We start from the raw sequence: 13,518 nt of genomic DNA on the forward strand, positions 1-13,518 counted from the left end.
ACACTCAAACTACTATTGTTAAATGTATCCCTAAAAGCTAACTTGAGTGGTTATTAATTTCTTAAAACGAGTATAAGGATACTTAAAAGACTTAACTCCTTAATATGAGCTCACTTTTATGGAAAACTTGCAGTATTAATGGAAAACAAAGAAAATGACTTGTTCCACTGTGGATAAATTACTTCGAAATAAAGACACTTTATCAGCAAGTGAACTCAGCTACTGTGTTCAATGTGTTTACCTTCTTAACTTGCTAAGGAGCTAATGTGACAAAGGGCAGAGGTTAATCCAATGAAGCAGACTCCCAGGTCACGAAGAGTTCCCTCAAGCACTTCAGTTCCTTATTTGGAGAAAGCTGAGTAAACACTTAAAGATCCGAGACAAAAGGTGATAAAGTTCACTAATAGAGAAGCAATTAACAGTGCAAAAATCAATGTCCAAAACTGTCCCAATAGAAAAAACAAAACAAATGTTTTCAAATGTTCAAGATTTTAAACTGAATCTCTCATCAGTGTTTGTTTTCAGATGCAGAAGGCAGCTGTTTTTGCTGGAATAGCTCTAACAACCCACTGTACACTACACCTGCTCAGCACCACACAGCAGGCAGACACAGTTAGCAACTAGCTGGCGAACACAGTGAAGCATTTAGCAGCTAAAGAGACAGATATGTCACTCAGAAGTTGGTGGAGACCGAAACAGGGCTAAAAAACCAAAAAAGAAGGAGAGTGAATACTGGAGTTACATTCATCAGGTGGCCAGAAACACAACTCATAACTATTGCAATTGTTGTTCTGTGTCAGCTGAATGTGTAAATGCAGGGAACAGTTTGCTAACCAGTTTGCCCTATTAGCTAAAAAGTGAGTTAGTTCCTAGTTGATGAGATATTTTACTCTGGACCACAGTGGTACACCGACTGACACTGCAACAAGTCCTCCAACCTAAACAACTACCTTAATTACTACAGCCACTTTTTTTCATCCATAGAGCCATGCTACTAATGCTAAAAGCCATCTGAACAAAGAACCTGTTTCATCCATACGAAATCCTGCCCTCCAGAAACTGAATTCATCATCTTGAGTGACAGACGCTCAACTCTCTTTCCAAACCTTTTTTCATGTTTTGTCAAAGCTGATAGTGTTACCCATGTTGGTGCTGATTACCACACTCAGCCGACCACTCCATTATAAAGGTCAGAGGCCAGAGGTCAATGTCTGACCCCCCCGCTGCTGACCAGAGCATGCTGCGTATGTGTGTGTAGGGAGGGAGGGATAGTATACACAGGGGGACACAATAGTCGTTGCTCTCTCCCATTACTCCCACATCCACTCCCCATTCACCACTTCCTGAGTATCTGGTGTTATGAGCAGACTGGATTCCAGTGTTTGTTTCTTTCCCAAGGCTTCCAACTGCAACAAAAACTCAGGGAAGAAGCCAGCGAGTACAAACACATGGAGGGAAACGCACAATGCCAGAGCCAACATTCCTCCCACAGAGTTATTATCAGTGATGATGGAAATAGAAGTCAAAAACTGATAAGTGCAAATTTACAGAAAACTTTGGATTAACCGGAGCAGAGCTACAAGATCAGGCTGAGATCAAATCCGAGAAAGGGGGAAAAATTAGCCAAACTGCAGCGATCGAAAGTACTGGCAAATGTACTTAATTTGAGCATTTTCATTTAATGCAACTTTATACTTCTACTCCACTGAATCATAGTGGAGTAGAAGTAATTTTATTATATGTAGTGCAATCGTTAAACACTCCGAGATTGTTATTTTTAATACCTTCAATACATAAGTACCTTTTGCAGTTAGTATTTCTTTACTTTTATTTTAAAAAAGTACATTTTGAATGCAAGAGGTTTTCTTCTAATTGCAGCACTGCTACCTTTTAAATAAGTAAAGAATCAGAGTACTTCACCTCTGCCAAACTCTCATCTGTTTGTGTTCGTAAAGTGAAGCACTGTGTAGTAAGTAAATGTAGAAATAAACAAATAACAAAAGGAAGCCACCTGATATTCTCCTTTTTATTTATGATTACACTTGTACTAATCCGTATGTGTTTTGTTGTGTGTGCTTGATGTGGTTACGGCTGGTTGCAGTCATTCATCCAGCCTTGCGCTCCACTGCCTGAGGCCTGTAACGTGCGCCTGCTGACTGTTGGCTGGAGATGCTATCATGTGTGATTAGTGTACAGCGTGTTTGTTAGCACATGTTCTCGCTCTGTCTGATAACAGTTACAGCCGTCACAGCTGTGAGCTGCCCTGAGGTTGAAAACCCCTGCACCTGCCTCTGTTTCTGCCCAGTGTAAACAGGTGGGAAAAAAAAAAAAATCAGCATCTGTGTGTGTGTGTGTGTGTGTGTGTGTGTGAGCAGGGGGGAAATGTGGGATGTAAATGCAGTCCTTTGCACGGATGAGATCAACTTGTCGGGACATGTTGAGGCCATCATACCTGCAGAGAAAAATGATGCTGCCCTTATTAGACATCTAAGATCAGTGGGGTCGTTGGGACGGGACCTAGAGGATCAGTGATGCAAATACATGTGAAATGAGGCGGGAGATTAGATTACATCCAGCATGTTGGAGCAAAACATCACCTCTGAGGAGCATTGAGTCTCTGTGACTCTCTGTTTCACTCCTTAAACTGTTGGTAAATGTTGGTCCAGTGCAGTGGTTTAAATAAGGAACAAGGTATTGAGCAATTCATGTTGTGAATAATGTGATATCAGAAGTATCTGAACCTTTTTTTTTTTGACAGAAATGCAGCTTTGTTTGGAAGCTGGGAACACCCTCATGAACAAGATATTCTCAAAACAATTATGCAAAAACATCAAGATTTCAAGTTTCATACATTTAGGATTTGGTTTGGTTGAATTGTTGATATAAAACATAGTTGCATAAAGTGTCACCTTACAACACTGGAAGAGTCTACAGCCCCGCTAGCAGATGCTGTACTCGGGCACAATGATGCTTTGAGCCAAATAAAAACTAAGTACCACATCTATTTGATAAGTTGTTGAGACATTTCACTCTAAAAAAAAAAAAAAAAACTCAAATGTGAACTTTTGTATCACTAAAGATCCAGTTGGTCCAGAAGCAGAGATGAGTTGAGAGTGAAGAAGCCCAGGTGGTTGCCAGCAGGAGACGAGAGGACAAGCGTGTCAGGACAGAGCACACCAGCAGACCAGGAAACATCAAGGTGTGTGAGAATGGACCTGAGGCAGACGGAGAGTCGAGTTATGATAGGAAACAATCACACAAGAGGCAAAAACAACCAGATCTCTAAGGGGGCAAGTTGTGGCACTACTGAAGTAGCTGGAACAACAACCTGTCAGTGAACAGTGAGTAGATCTGGGGTTATATACAGAATGGCTTGATTGGTGATGACCGGCAGGTGGGTTGAACGGCAGGTGCATGGAATGATGTAATCAGGGTAGAGTCAACAGAGTGCAGGGAAACCAGGTCTACCACACATGCTCTGTCACACAATCACACACACACACACACACACACACACAGACACACACACACACACACACACACATAGACAAACAAGGGGCGGAGAGGGAAACTGGCTGAACCGTGACAGTCATCTGGATTTAACCTCTGGGAACTAAGAATGTCTAAAGCAAATTTTACAGCAACTCATTCAGAATTCGCTGCCAAACCCTGGAGCCACATCACTAGAGTGGCTAAAAAAAAATTTCAAAAAACGTGGGAAAATTCTCTTGATGCTGAAGTTGTCATTGTATGTGAAAACAACTTTCCTCCAGGATTTATCAAAACTTCTTTTATAGAACTACAAAAGAACCCTTATCTATTTTGCAGCATTAAAAATCAACTCCACTCTTCACAACAAGAAAATGCCATGGGTGCATCATTGGAGAAATCATTTAGTTTTTTTCATCTCAAGATTTGCTCTTACTGTGTAGAGTGATTTTATGGGTCTCCACAGGCTGAGATCGGGGAGGAAAAATGGAAAGCTGCCAAAAAGGGAGCTCTGATTTTGAGAATCTTGCCTGGGGTTAAAAGACAATGAACTATAGCAGGCTTTGATCTGCGTTCATATCCAGGCAGAATAATGATGGCTACTTTGACCAGAGCTAATGATGTCTGTGGTATGTAAGCATACTGCAGAGGGGGATTTGTAGGCACACGGGCACCTTTAATGAGTTTTATTTGTTTTGTTTTATCCCCCTCCACCTCCTACTCACCTCAGAACACGGAGTAATGAAGAGGGAGGGGTAGTGTGGGTTAAGAATCAGTCTTCTCTACACCTTCATGGGGCTAATTATCCAACCCTCACGAGGATCATCTCGCTGCTTCACCTAAAGGAAAAGAGATTTCTCCTCCTCTCTCGACACATAATTCTATATTAACCTCCTTTGTTAGTCGACATTGGAGCGTGTCTGTCTGTCTATCTGTTTGCTATTGTTGTGGATGAGGCTAATTTCACTTGGCTTTTTTTTTCTTTTTTTTTACCAACTATTCCCCTCCATGTGTCTCATTTCAACATGCTGATTTACGGATGGATATGGAAGAACGCAAGGTGGAAGCTCATGAAGTGAAGGGACCATGAGCAAATATCTTTAAATTATTTGTCCAATTAACAGTCAAATGGACAGGTGTTTTGTTTGGCTTTCCTTATAGTTAAATTCAATATTACGTGTAATCGGGTTGTCTCATTGAGGCCTAACAACAAGAAACATTCATACGCACCAGAACAACACATACAAAGCAGATGATCAACAATCAAGCAACAACAAAATAATAAAATAAAATACAAGAATGTCAGATCAGATCAGATATTTAAGTTTTAAAATCCTCCTGGGGAGTGAAAGAAGCTTGATTGCAGGTTGGTTCACCAGCTCTTGAGGATAGAAATATTCTCTGTTTGGTTCGCTATTTATTTACATCTACTCAAGAACCCACTGCAGCTTTTCTCGGCATTGGACGTGGAGCGCCCATGCAGCAGTTTTTTTTTTTTTATGCGGGGCTTGGTGAGAGCTGGAGGGATTTAAATGAACCACAGTGGTTGAACAAGCAGCTGACAGCTACCCAGACCTGACTGAGCTGTTGGTTCTGCAGGAAGAGCTACACTTTACTAAAGCAAGTCATTTGAATTAAATTGAACATTAAAATGATCAAAAGGTATTGCTTCATCAGGCTATAAGTACTGAATATAATAATACTATAATACTGAATTATACGGGGCTGTTTGTTAGGTCTACCTCCTAAAGGTTGATGACTTGAGTCAGTTACCAAAGTATATTACACACATACTGTAGTCCACCCACACAGTTTTCACTTATCTTGCCTGATAAGACCTCTATAGATAAGACCTGGTAGGACAGTGTGTGATTGTATACTTTTGATCTCTCATTTCCTCTTAGCTTAGTTGCACCTGTTAGGAACGGGATATTTTACACTGTTGATATCCTGTAATTTGCAAAATTGTTTCACGGCCTGAGTGGAGATCTAATTAGTCAGTGTAATTGAAAGCACCGGTGTGCTTAAGGCTTTATTTCTAGAATTTGAAAATTCACATGTGGTACCACAAAAAAAAAAACACAAATTAAAACCAAACGATTGATTGTTTAAACAAAATCAAATTAATCCATAATGAAAATAATCATGAGCTGCAGCCCTGTACAAAACATTTAAGAGTTAAATGCTGAGTAATGCATGCATGCATGAGTAATTTAAGATATAACACTCACAGGTAATTTCTCTCCGTTAAGTACTTTTATTTTTGATACTTTAAGCATATTTGCCTGATGATACTTACATACCTTAATTGAAGTAAAGGAACTGAATACTTCCTCCAACAGTGGTGATAACTGTCAAGCACCCGGTGGTAGGTATCTTACAGTAGCTCAGAAGGTAGAAATGTTTATGACAAGAAGGCTGATGAATCCCTGGACCATCGAGGATGTACTGTAAGAATACTTTCAGAAAATATACTTGAAAATACTTTTGTTTAACTGGGCTAAAACTTTACCAACTTTTCTGTTAATGCTGCACAAAACTAAAACACAGCCGCAGAACCTCTCCAGGGCTCAGCATTAAACTTTAATCCATCTGTCCCACTTCAGAGCAATTTTCACTCTCTCAGAAGTCATAATCACTGACACAGACGATGCCTGGAAAGTGTGTCCTTTAACAGTATCTGTCGCAGCACAATACACTCCCTATCTCTCTGTCGGACTGCAGGTCCCAGGCCATCCCCTCCTCATTAAGCATATGTCTCACTTTCCATTTCAGACAGGAGATAGCATAGAAGTGCACACAAAAGCACTATTTTCAGGCCCTTCTGCTCATCTCGTCTGAAAGTCTAATGAGAGCGGATCAAATATAACTGACACCGAGGGGAGACAAAGGGAGACGTAGCCCTCGGTGAGAGATGAGGCGAGGCAGAACAATGGACCAGAATGTGCCGTCAGTGCGGCGGTATGGAGGCAGGACCAGTGAATGTAGATGATTCTGTAATGAGGGATTAAGTGGTGGATTATGGGTCTTTATTAAGATGTTTCTGATCCTCATTAGGCTGAATCTCGTATCAGGGCATCGATTCCCCCGCTCGCTCGCTGGATTGGCCGCTCTCTGGAGGAAGAAGAGAGAGGAAAGAGAAAGAAAGAGTGAGAGAGAATGATAGAGAGACATGTGCCTTTAATATGCTCCTCTGAGTCATGTAACAAAAAACTATATGTATATGTATCTGTCTTGTTGGAGATATAAGCATAAGTGAAGTGCTGCTGGAGCGACTTTTCTCCCAAGTAAGGAAATAGAATATTCTTAATTCACACAAAGCATTTGAAATTCATATATTTCAAGTACTTGAAGATCCAATTATCAGTAAAGCATATGCCATGCAAGAGAGCCAATAAAAAAACAAACTGAATGGTGAAAGTTGTCATATTGATATTTAAGGTGTGTTGATTGATTCACAGCATCAACAACATCACAACAGCAAGAAACACACTACACCTTAAAAGTCGCTGGTTGCTGCTGGTAACCTTTGAAATGAGACACCACTGCAGTGTTTGTGAAGTATCTGCTCAATAATGAGAAGTGTTCAATAATTTTCTTTTCTTTTCTTTTCTTTTCTTTTCTTTTCTTTTCTTTTCTTTTCTTTTCTTTTCTTTTCTTTCCTGTTGTGTTTTGTTTTTGTAATAACTGCCAACAAGTTCAAAGTACTTGGCAGAGAATGAGTGAAACTGGACTAGTGTAAATACTGGGGGACTAATGACGGAATTGGGAACATGTGAGTAGGAGGATACGGGGAATCGGGTGACTAGGAATGGCAGAGAGGGCTGGGGTTACTGCAGGGCATTTGGGAGTGGCAGGATCTGGAAGGACTGAGTGAACTTGCGAAAGAGGCGACCATGATAGAATTGTGAAAGTGCAAAGCTGTGACATTTTGCAGGTGTTTGTTCATAAATCAAAGTGCTGGACAAATTTTCTTGATGGAGCTAAATGAAAAGTCAGGGAATCATCAGAGTTATTACAATTCATCCTGATGGGGACGTGAAGGTTTGAACCAGATTTCTAGGCCATTCAGCCAATAGTTGTTGAGACATTTCACTCACGCAGGAAAAGCCAGTCGATCCAACCAGTAAATGTTGACCTCATTATTGTCAAGAGGAAAGGTCACAGGTTCACCAAAGTCAGTAGGATTCATCCTCTGGGGACCGTGAACATCTGCACAAAATCTCATGGTAATCTATCCTTTAGTTGTTGACATATTTCAATCTTGGTCAGAATGGTGAAAAAAACACAAATGTAACCCTAACACGTTTTTCATTTCAACATTTACATATTGTTACCATGTTTATGTAATATGTAATTTCATTGTTGTGTGCTTACCTGTGTGACTGCTCTGTTGTTGTGCTCCTAATGAGAGCAGGACTGAGGGAAACACGCAGTCAAACTGAAACAAACCCAGATGGTGCAAAGACAATATTTACATCTCATACACCCTCTGAGCGAGTCCGCAGCCCAATTGGAGCAGTGTTAATATTATCAGAGAATCTCAGCTATTCCAGTATTTATATGACAATGTCCAAGTTTACTATGTAAGACTCTAGACACAATGGTTTAAATTCCACTCCAATCCAGACTAAACTTCCTCCACCTCAGTTCAACGACTTCAGCTGACACAGGTTTTTATTTATAACGAGAAAGCAGCAGTTCGTGCTGTGCATATCACTGGCTCTCCAGCTGTAAGTCAAAAGGCTTCGCAGATGGTGAACAGACCCATCACACAGAGCACATGGAAATTTCCCCTCTCACTTCTGACTCTTGATCTAACTGTTCTTATTAACTGACTGTTCAGAAAAAAGGTGATGTTTGGCAAATTTTGCAACAACTATAATTATAAGGGAAATGGATAAAGTTCTAGTTGCTACAGGAAGCCTATTATGTACCTGCTTGTTATATTTGGGTCTTAAGAAAAAAACAAAACAAACATCTGCGTTTCCTAGAAAGACAAACAAAAACTTTTAATTTTGATTATTCATGACTTCGAGCTGCCGTACATTACAGATTCGTTTAGGTAAATTGGCAAATATTTATTTAATTGACTTCTATGCTGCATATTGATTGAAAAGCCTGAATGACCTCCTGTTTGTCTACAGCTGAAACTCCTGTGAGTTAGAATTTTACATTGACCAGCTCTGAGCTGTGTGGATGTGAGGAAAGACCATTAGTGCTCAGGATAAACTTAAACACACCAGCAGTTTAGTTTATGACAGTTTTATTTAGTGCAAAGAGTCTAATAGCAGGAGTCGGTGATGCGCCTCATGCTCATGAACCTCACTCCACTCTGGCCCATGTTCATGAAGTTCCTGTACTCGCCAGGCCTCATGTACATCATCCTGCCTCTGTACTGGGGCTGCTCGTACATCAGCCAGTGGCCCTCCATCACGTTGCAGGACATGCAGTTGGACATGCGGTAACGGTCCATGATGTTCTCACAGTCGTCCATCAGCTCAGACATCTGACCTCCGAAGTTCTCCTTCTCGTAGATCTTCATCCTGAAGGATCCCCTGTGCTGTGGAGCAGAAGAGAAGTGGGTTTAACTCTTAACTTGTTATTGAAAGAATAATTGTATTTTAAGGGGTCCAGGGATGATCATCTACAGTAAATCTAGTCGGGTGTGAGATCTTACCATGGGGATCATACGGCAGGACCTAACGCAGTCGCTCATGCCCATCATGCTCATGTAGTCGGTGTACTCGCCCCTCCTCAGGAAGTACTGGTTGCCCATGTAGTTAGTGCGGTCGTACACCATGAAACAGCCTCTCTCCACCCTGCAGGACTGACACCTGCTCAGGTAGGAGGACATGTCGGGGCAGTCGCTCATGCACTCATAGGAACGGCCCTGGAAGTTCCTGTCCTCGTAGAAGATGATCTGAAGGGGGGGAGAGGGAAAGGCACAGGTGTCATATGTTCAAGTTTAAAACTGGATGTAGCGTTGTCCAGAAAAAAGTTTGGATTTTACTCTTAAGATTAAGCGCCTCTTTAAACCTGCAATAACTGATCTTTGCCACATGGGGGAGTGGAACCAAGCTGTAAACACAACACTGACAATTTTATTTAACTTGTTAGCAAGCAGCTGCCCATTTTCACATCCAGCAGATATGGAGCAACTTCATTAAACATTTGGAGTTGTGCTTCAGGCCATCTATAAGTCAAATATACACTCTCCTTGTAGCTCTGTTTTTGTTCTCCTCCAGCTTTCAAGTTTATACTGTGTTACAGTCTGCCTGCTAACTTGAGAAGGGGGGGGGGGTTGTTGTCAAACAAACTTGTTTTCAGGCCAGCATTTCACTGAATCATTTCCTGCTCTATACCTTCAGGTGTTTGTCACTTAGGATGAGACAGCTTTATCCACCTGACCAGAGCTGGTCTCAGACATGACGAGAGGATGACTGAAAATGGAGAGGACAGCAGCATCCATCAGTACTATGAGGCTCCTGACAAAGGAGATTCAGTTGTCAATGACAGCAGGCCACTCAAGACCTCCTTAGTAGATGTCAAACCCTGCAAGGAACACAATGATGCCCTTGAACTTGCTGCTAGAAACAGAGAGGGAGAGATCAGTCCATACCAACCTCGGCCACCCTCACTACCCAGGCAGTCGAAGCCCAGTAAAAGTGGCTCAGCTGCGGAGACGGTGAGAAACAGGAGGCTGAGAAACAGCCAGGAGAGTCTGAGTGACCCGGCTGAGACTGGCTCCTCCACAGACTCACTTAAAGAGGACCAAACTGTTCCACCTCCAGGTGGGTTTGTCGTAAGTAGCGCTGCCCCCATCAGGAACCAGGACTCCAGTGCGAGACCCCACTCTGCTGTTACGACAGGATCTCCAGTCTTCCGGGAGAGAGGGAGCAGTCTCTCAGAGTATGACAGGAGGCCTCACAGCCAGCAGAGCGACCCCACAGACCACCGGATGCGGTCCGCCAAGATGCGTCTGTCTCCGGTGCAACCCACAGGGCCACTGCCCACTCTAGAGAAGAGCTTTGTGTCAGCCACTTTGAGGGCAGCTAATCGGATTGACAGGGATTGTTTGGATTATGCCGCACTGGCCAAAGAGAACCTCGGGGAGAGACTCCACAGGAATCTGAGCGACAGCCGGCTTCTGGAAAACATGGGGTCGGATAGTGCCTCTGTCAACTCCATGAGGTCCACCTATAGCGTGCTTAGCCCCATCAGACCTCAGGATGTGAGGAACAGGTACAGTAGGCTTTGGATACCATGTAGCAGATGTAGCTGGAGTCTTCTTCACACTGGGTGTGAGGGTCTTTAGTAAGGCTTACTCTTTGTGGTGTCAGAAGGCTATTAAGGTAACTAAGCTTGTAACTTACACATAGGCCAGTGACAACATGAAATCAGCCAAACTTGGAATTGGATCTGTGTGTTTTTATCCTTTGCATCATTAATAGTCATTTATTTGCACATGTAGCTTCCTTTGTCAGTAGAGTGTCAGTCTGAGCTTGGTCCAGGTTTCAACTACTTTATCCTTATGTTCAACAAAAAAAGCCTTTCTGTGCAGCTGTTACTGGTACACGAACAGTATCTACTACAAGGTTTTTAGTGTTGATCGTCCTTTTTGCTTGGAGCTGATAAGTGTATCACATCTGGACCTCGGTTCACTATCAGGACTGAGTGTTGAAGCAACACCAACAGACTGTTAATTTTGTCGTGAAACTAGGGCTCCAGACATTTACTCTTTGTGCGTGTGCAGTGCTCACATCTTTAAGAGAAAAGGAGAACATAATAGTGTGGAGGGGGATTAACACAGGATCAGAGGAGATGCTTGTTCAGCACAGTTTTTGACAGGAGGAGGAGCAAAAAAAATCTTGATACACAGTCAGAGCCCAGTAGGGAAATTATTGACTGAACATCTAAGACCATAGTGTGGCTTCCTGTTATAGGGAATATTAAGATTTAGTTGTAATCAGCTGAGTTAAAGGAGCCCTAAACCAACCACTGTGCAAACCAATAGAAGTGCTAATTTTCCTTTCCAACGTGTATTTTCTAGGAGCTTTCTGGAGGGCAGCGTGCTGGGCAGCGGTGCCCTGCTTGGGGCTGAGGAGCTGGACCGCTACTTCCCTGACAGGAGAGTGGGCCTCTACATCGCCACATGGAACATGCAGGGAGAGAGGGTACGAGGAAATCATGGCTCTGTAGCGTCTCAAGTCTTAACACTTCCTGCACAAGTTCAGGCACCAGTTGAGTAGTAACCAAGTTTCTATCATTTTCAGGGGCTACCGACCAACTTAGATGATCTTCTCCTTCCGACAGACTCTGAAATTTGTGCTAAATGCTCCACTGTGCAGCTTGATGCTAACTTTGCATGCTGTTTGTTCATGGTCAGTTAGTATTTTTCAGAGCTTCTATTGGCTTGATAACCAAAAGGTTGAGCTGAAAGACACTCTGAAGCTGAGAGCAACAGCAGAGGTGGTTTATAACTCTGTGGGTTCGTCACTATGAACAAAAGCTTTCATGTTTGGCAGTACTCTTGTCAAATACAGAGTGTGTTTAAGGCCATAAGGGCAATTTTCAATTTATCCTGTTTAGGATTCCGGTGTAGTAGGAGCCTCAGCGCAGTCATACCAAAATGAAAACTCACCCTGCTCATCATGTTCATGCCAGTGGAAGTCATTTTGTTGGTCAGTGGACGGGTGCTGCTGCTGCTGCTGGTGGAACTGCTGCTGCTGGTCTTGCTCTTGCACCAAACTGTACCATGCCTGGTTTAACCCTTTTCTTTTATACCTGCCCCACAGACTGGCCCTTTGTCTAAACCCCCTGAGCCAGCAATGATGCCATAGAAATGGACAGAATATGGAGGGATTGTCCACATTTCCAGGGGCCAATTCGGGTACGGCACGGGGGTCACAGAAATGGTGAAAAGGTTAACAATTGGAGGTCACACCTTGACATTGTTTTGACATTGTGTGCCATACACTGTTTCGTCAGCAGCAAAATTTTTTCTGTTGGTTTTTTTTTTTTTTTGTTCCTGACACAGTGCATTATTTGTAAAAGTCACTGACATTAGTATGTTGTAGTAGATAGAGTACAGATAGTTTATATGTAAAAGAGTATTACATAATAAACAGCAAAACCTGCATATGAAAAATATGGTTTTCACTGCACAAAGAAACACTGAGTAAGTGATTATGAGGTTGACTGCATTACATCCAGTGAAAGAAGGTAGATAAAACAGAAGAAGGTGGTATTTACATATAAAAACACAACTTGAAATGTATCAATTATAGCAGGTAATTGTTTCAGATGTATTTATCATGCTGCTTACATAACTTTTAAATAATAGAAAGATTTTTTTTCAAAAAGTCTAAACTTTTGTCACCTTATGATACGATTTATCATTTTGAAACACTAAAATATATTAATTAAAAAAAGGGGTTATTTGATACAACAATTTAAGTGTGATGATGATGAGGAGGATGAATACGTTTTTTGTAAATTTTAAGATTATTGATACATCGTATAAAATATTCCTGATTTATTTAGAAATTGTAATTGTAATAAGTATTTATCCATCACAAACCACAATGCTGAAAGATGGTTTATTCTTTGTCGTTTTTCAGTGAATGACTGTTTATGTGTATTGGATGTTATACTGTAGATGATGTGTTAGAAACCTCAGTCCTCTGGATAATAGCATAGGTGTAATGTATAAAGACTATGGATGTATTTCCTTTCAGCATCATTGCTTTCCTGTGACCCAGGAGAGTAACTGGGAGGGACACAGCTAGTTGGTCTCTCTCTGGTAAAACGGTTAGAGGCTTATGTGGATGAGATTGTCAAAAATCATTCAAATGTGAAAAAAAGAGTAAATTAAGTACAAATACTTATTTGACATAAACCTATATGTTATGTCAGACAAAGGGTATGACATAATAAATCATATGTTTAAATCTTATTATAACCACACAGAGTAAGAGGACTTATATCCAGTTCAACTGACAATGATTTATTGGATGTTGCCACAAC

At 41.6% G+C, this 13,518-nt stretch overlaps 1 protein-coding gene and 1 long non-coding RNA gene across 3 annotated transcripts; both read right to left on the reverse strand.

Annotated features, from left to right (window-relative positions):
- Positions 1-3,106: 3,106 nt before the first annotated feature.
- Positions 3,107-7,984, reverse strand: LOC130169029 (uncharacterized). Of its 2 annotated transcripts, XR_008827770.1 has the most exons (4): positions 7,867-7,984; positions 7,590-7,701; positions 5,793-6,603; positions 3,107-3,215 (listed from the first exon to the last, which is right to left on the reverse strand). It is a non-coding gene; the product is annotated as an uncharacterized LOC130169029 (long non-coding RNA). The 2 variants fall into 2 exon arrangements; XR_008827771.1 differs by lacking the exon at positions 3,107-3,215 and having other exon boundaries at positions 5,740-6,603.
- Positions 7,985-8,484: 500 nt separating this feature from the next.
- On the reverse strand, positions 8,485-12,306 carry LOC130169028 (gamma-crystallin M2-like). The gene is made up of 3 exons (XM_056375429.1): positions 12,134-12,306; positions 9,170-9,412; positions 8,485-9,052 (listed from the first exon to the last, which is right to left on the reverse strand). Exons 1-3 carry the CDS (start codon positions 12,164-12,166, stop codon positions 8,774-8,776), a joined length of 555 nt encoding a protein of 184 aa, XP_056231404.1. The 5' UTR covers positions 12,167-12,306; the 3' UTR covers positions 8,485-8,773.
- Positions 12,307-13,518: the final 1,212 nt, after the last annotated feature.

Source organism: Seriola aureovittata, chromosome 5 (assembly GCF_021018895.1).
Source record: "Seriola aureovittata isolate HTS-2021-v1 ecotype China chromosome 5, ASM2101889v1, whole genome shotgun sequence".
Taxonomy (NCBI): domain Eukaryota; kingdom Metazoa; phylum Chordata; class Actinopteri; order Carangiformes; family Carangidae; genus Seriola; species Seriola aureovittata.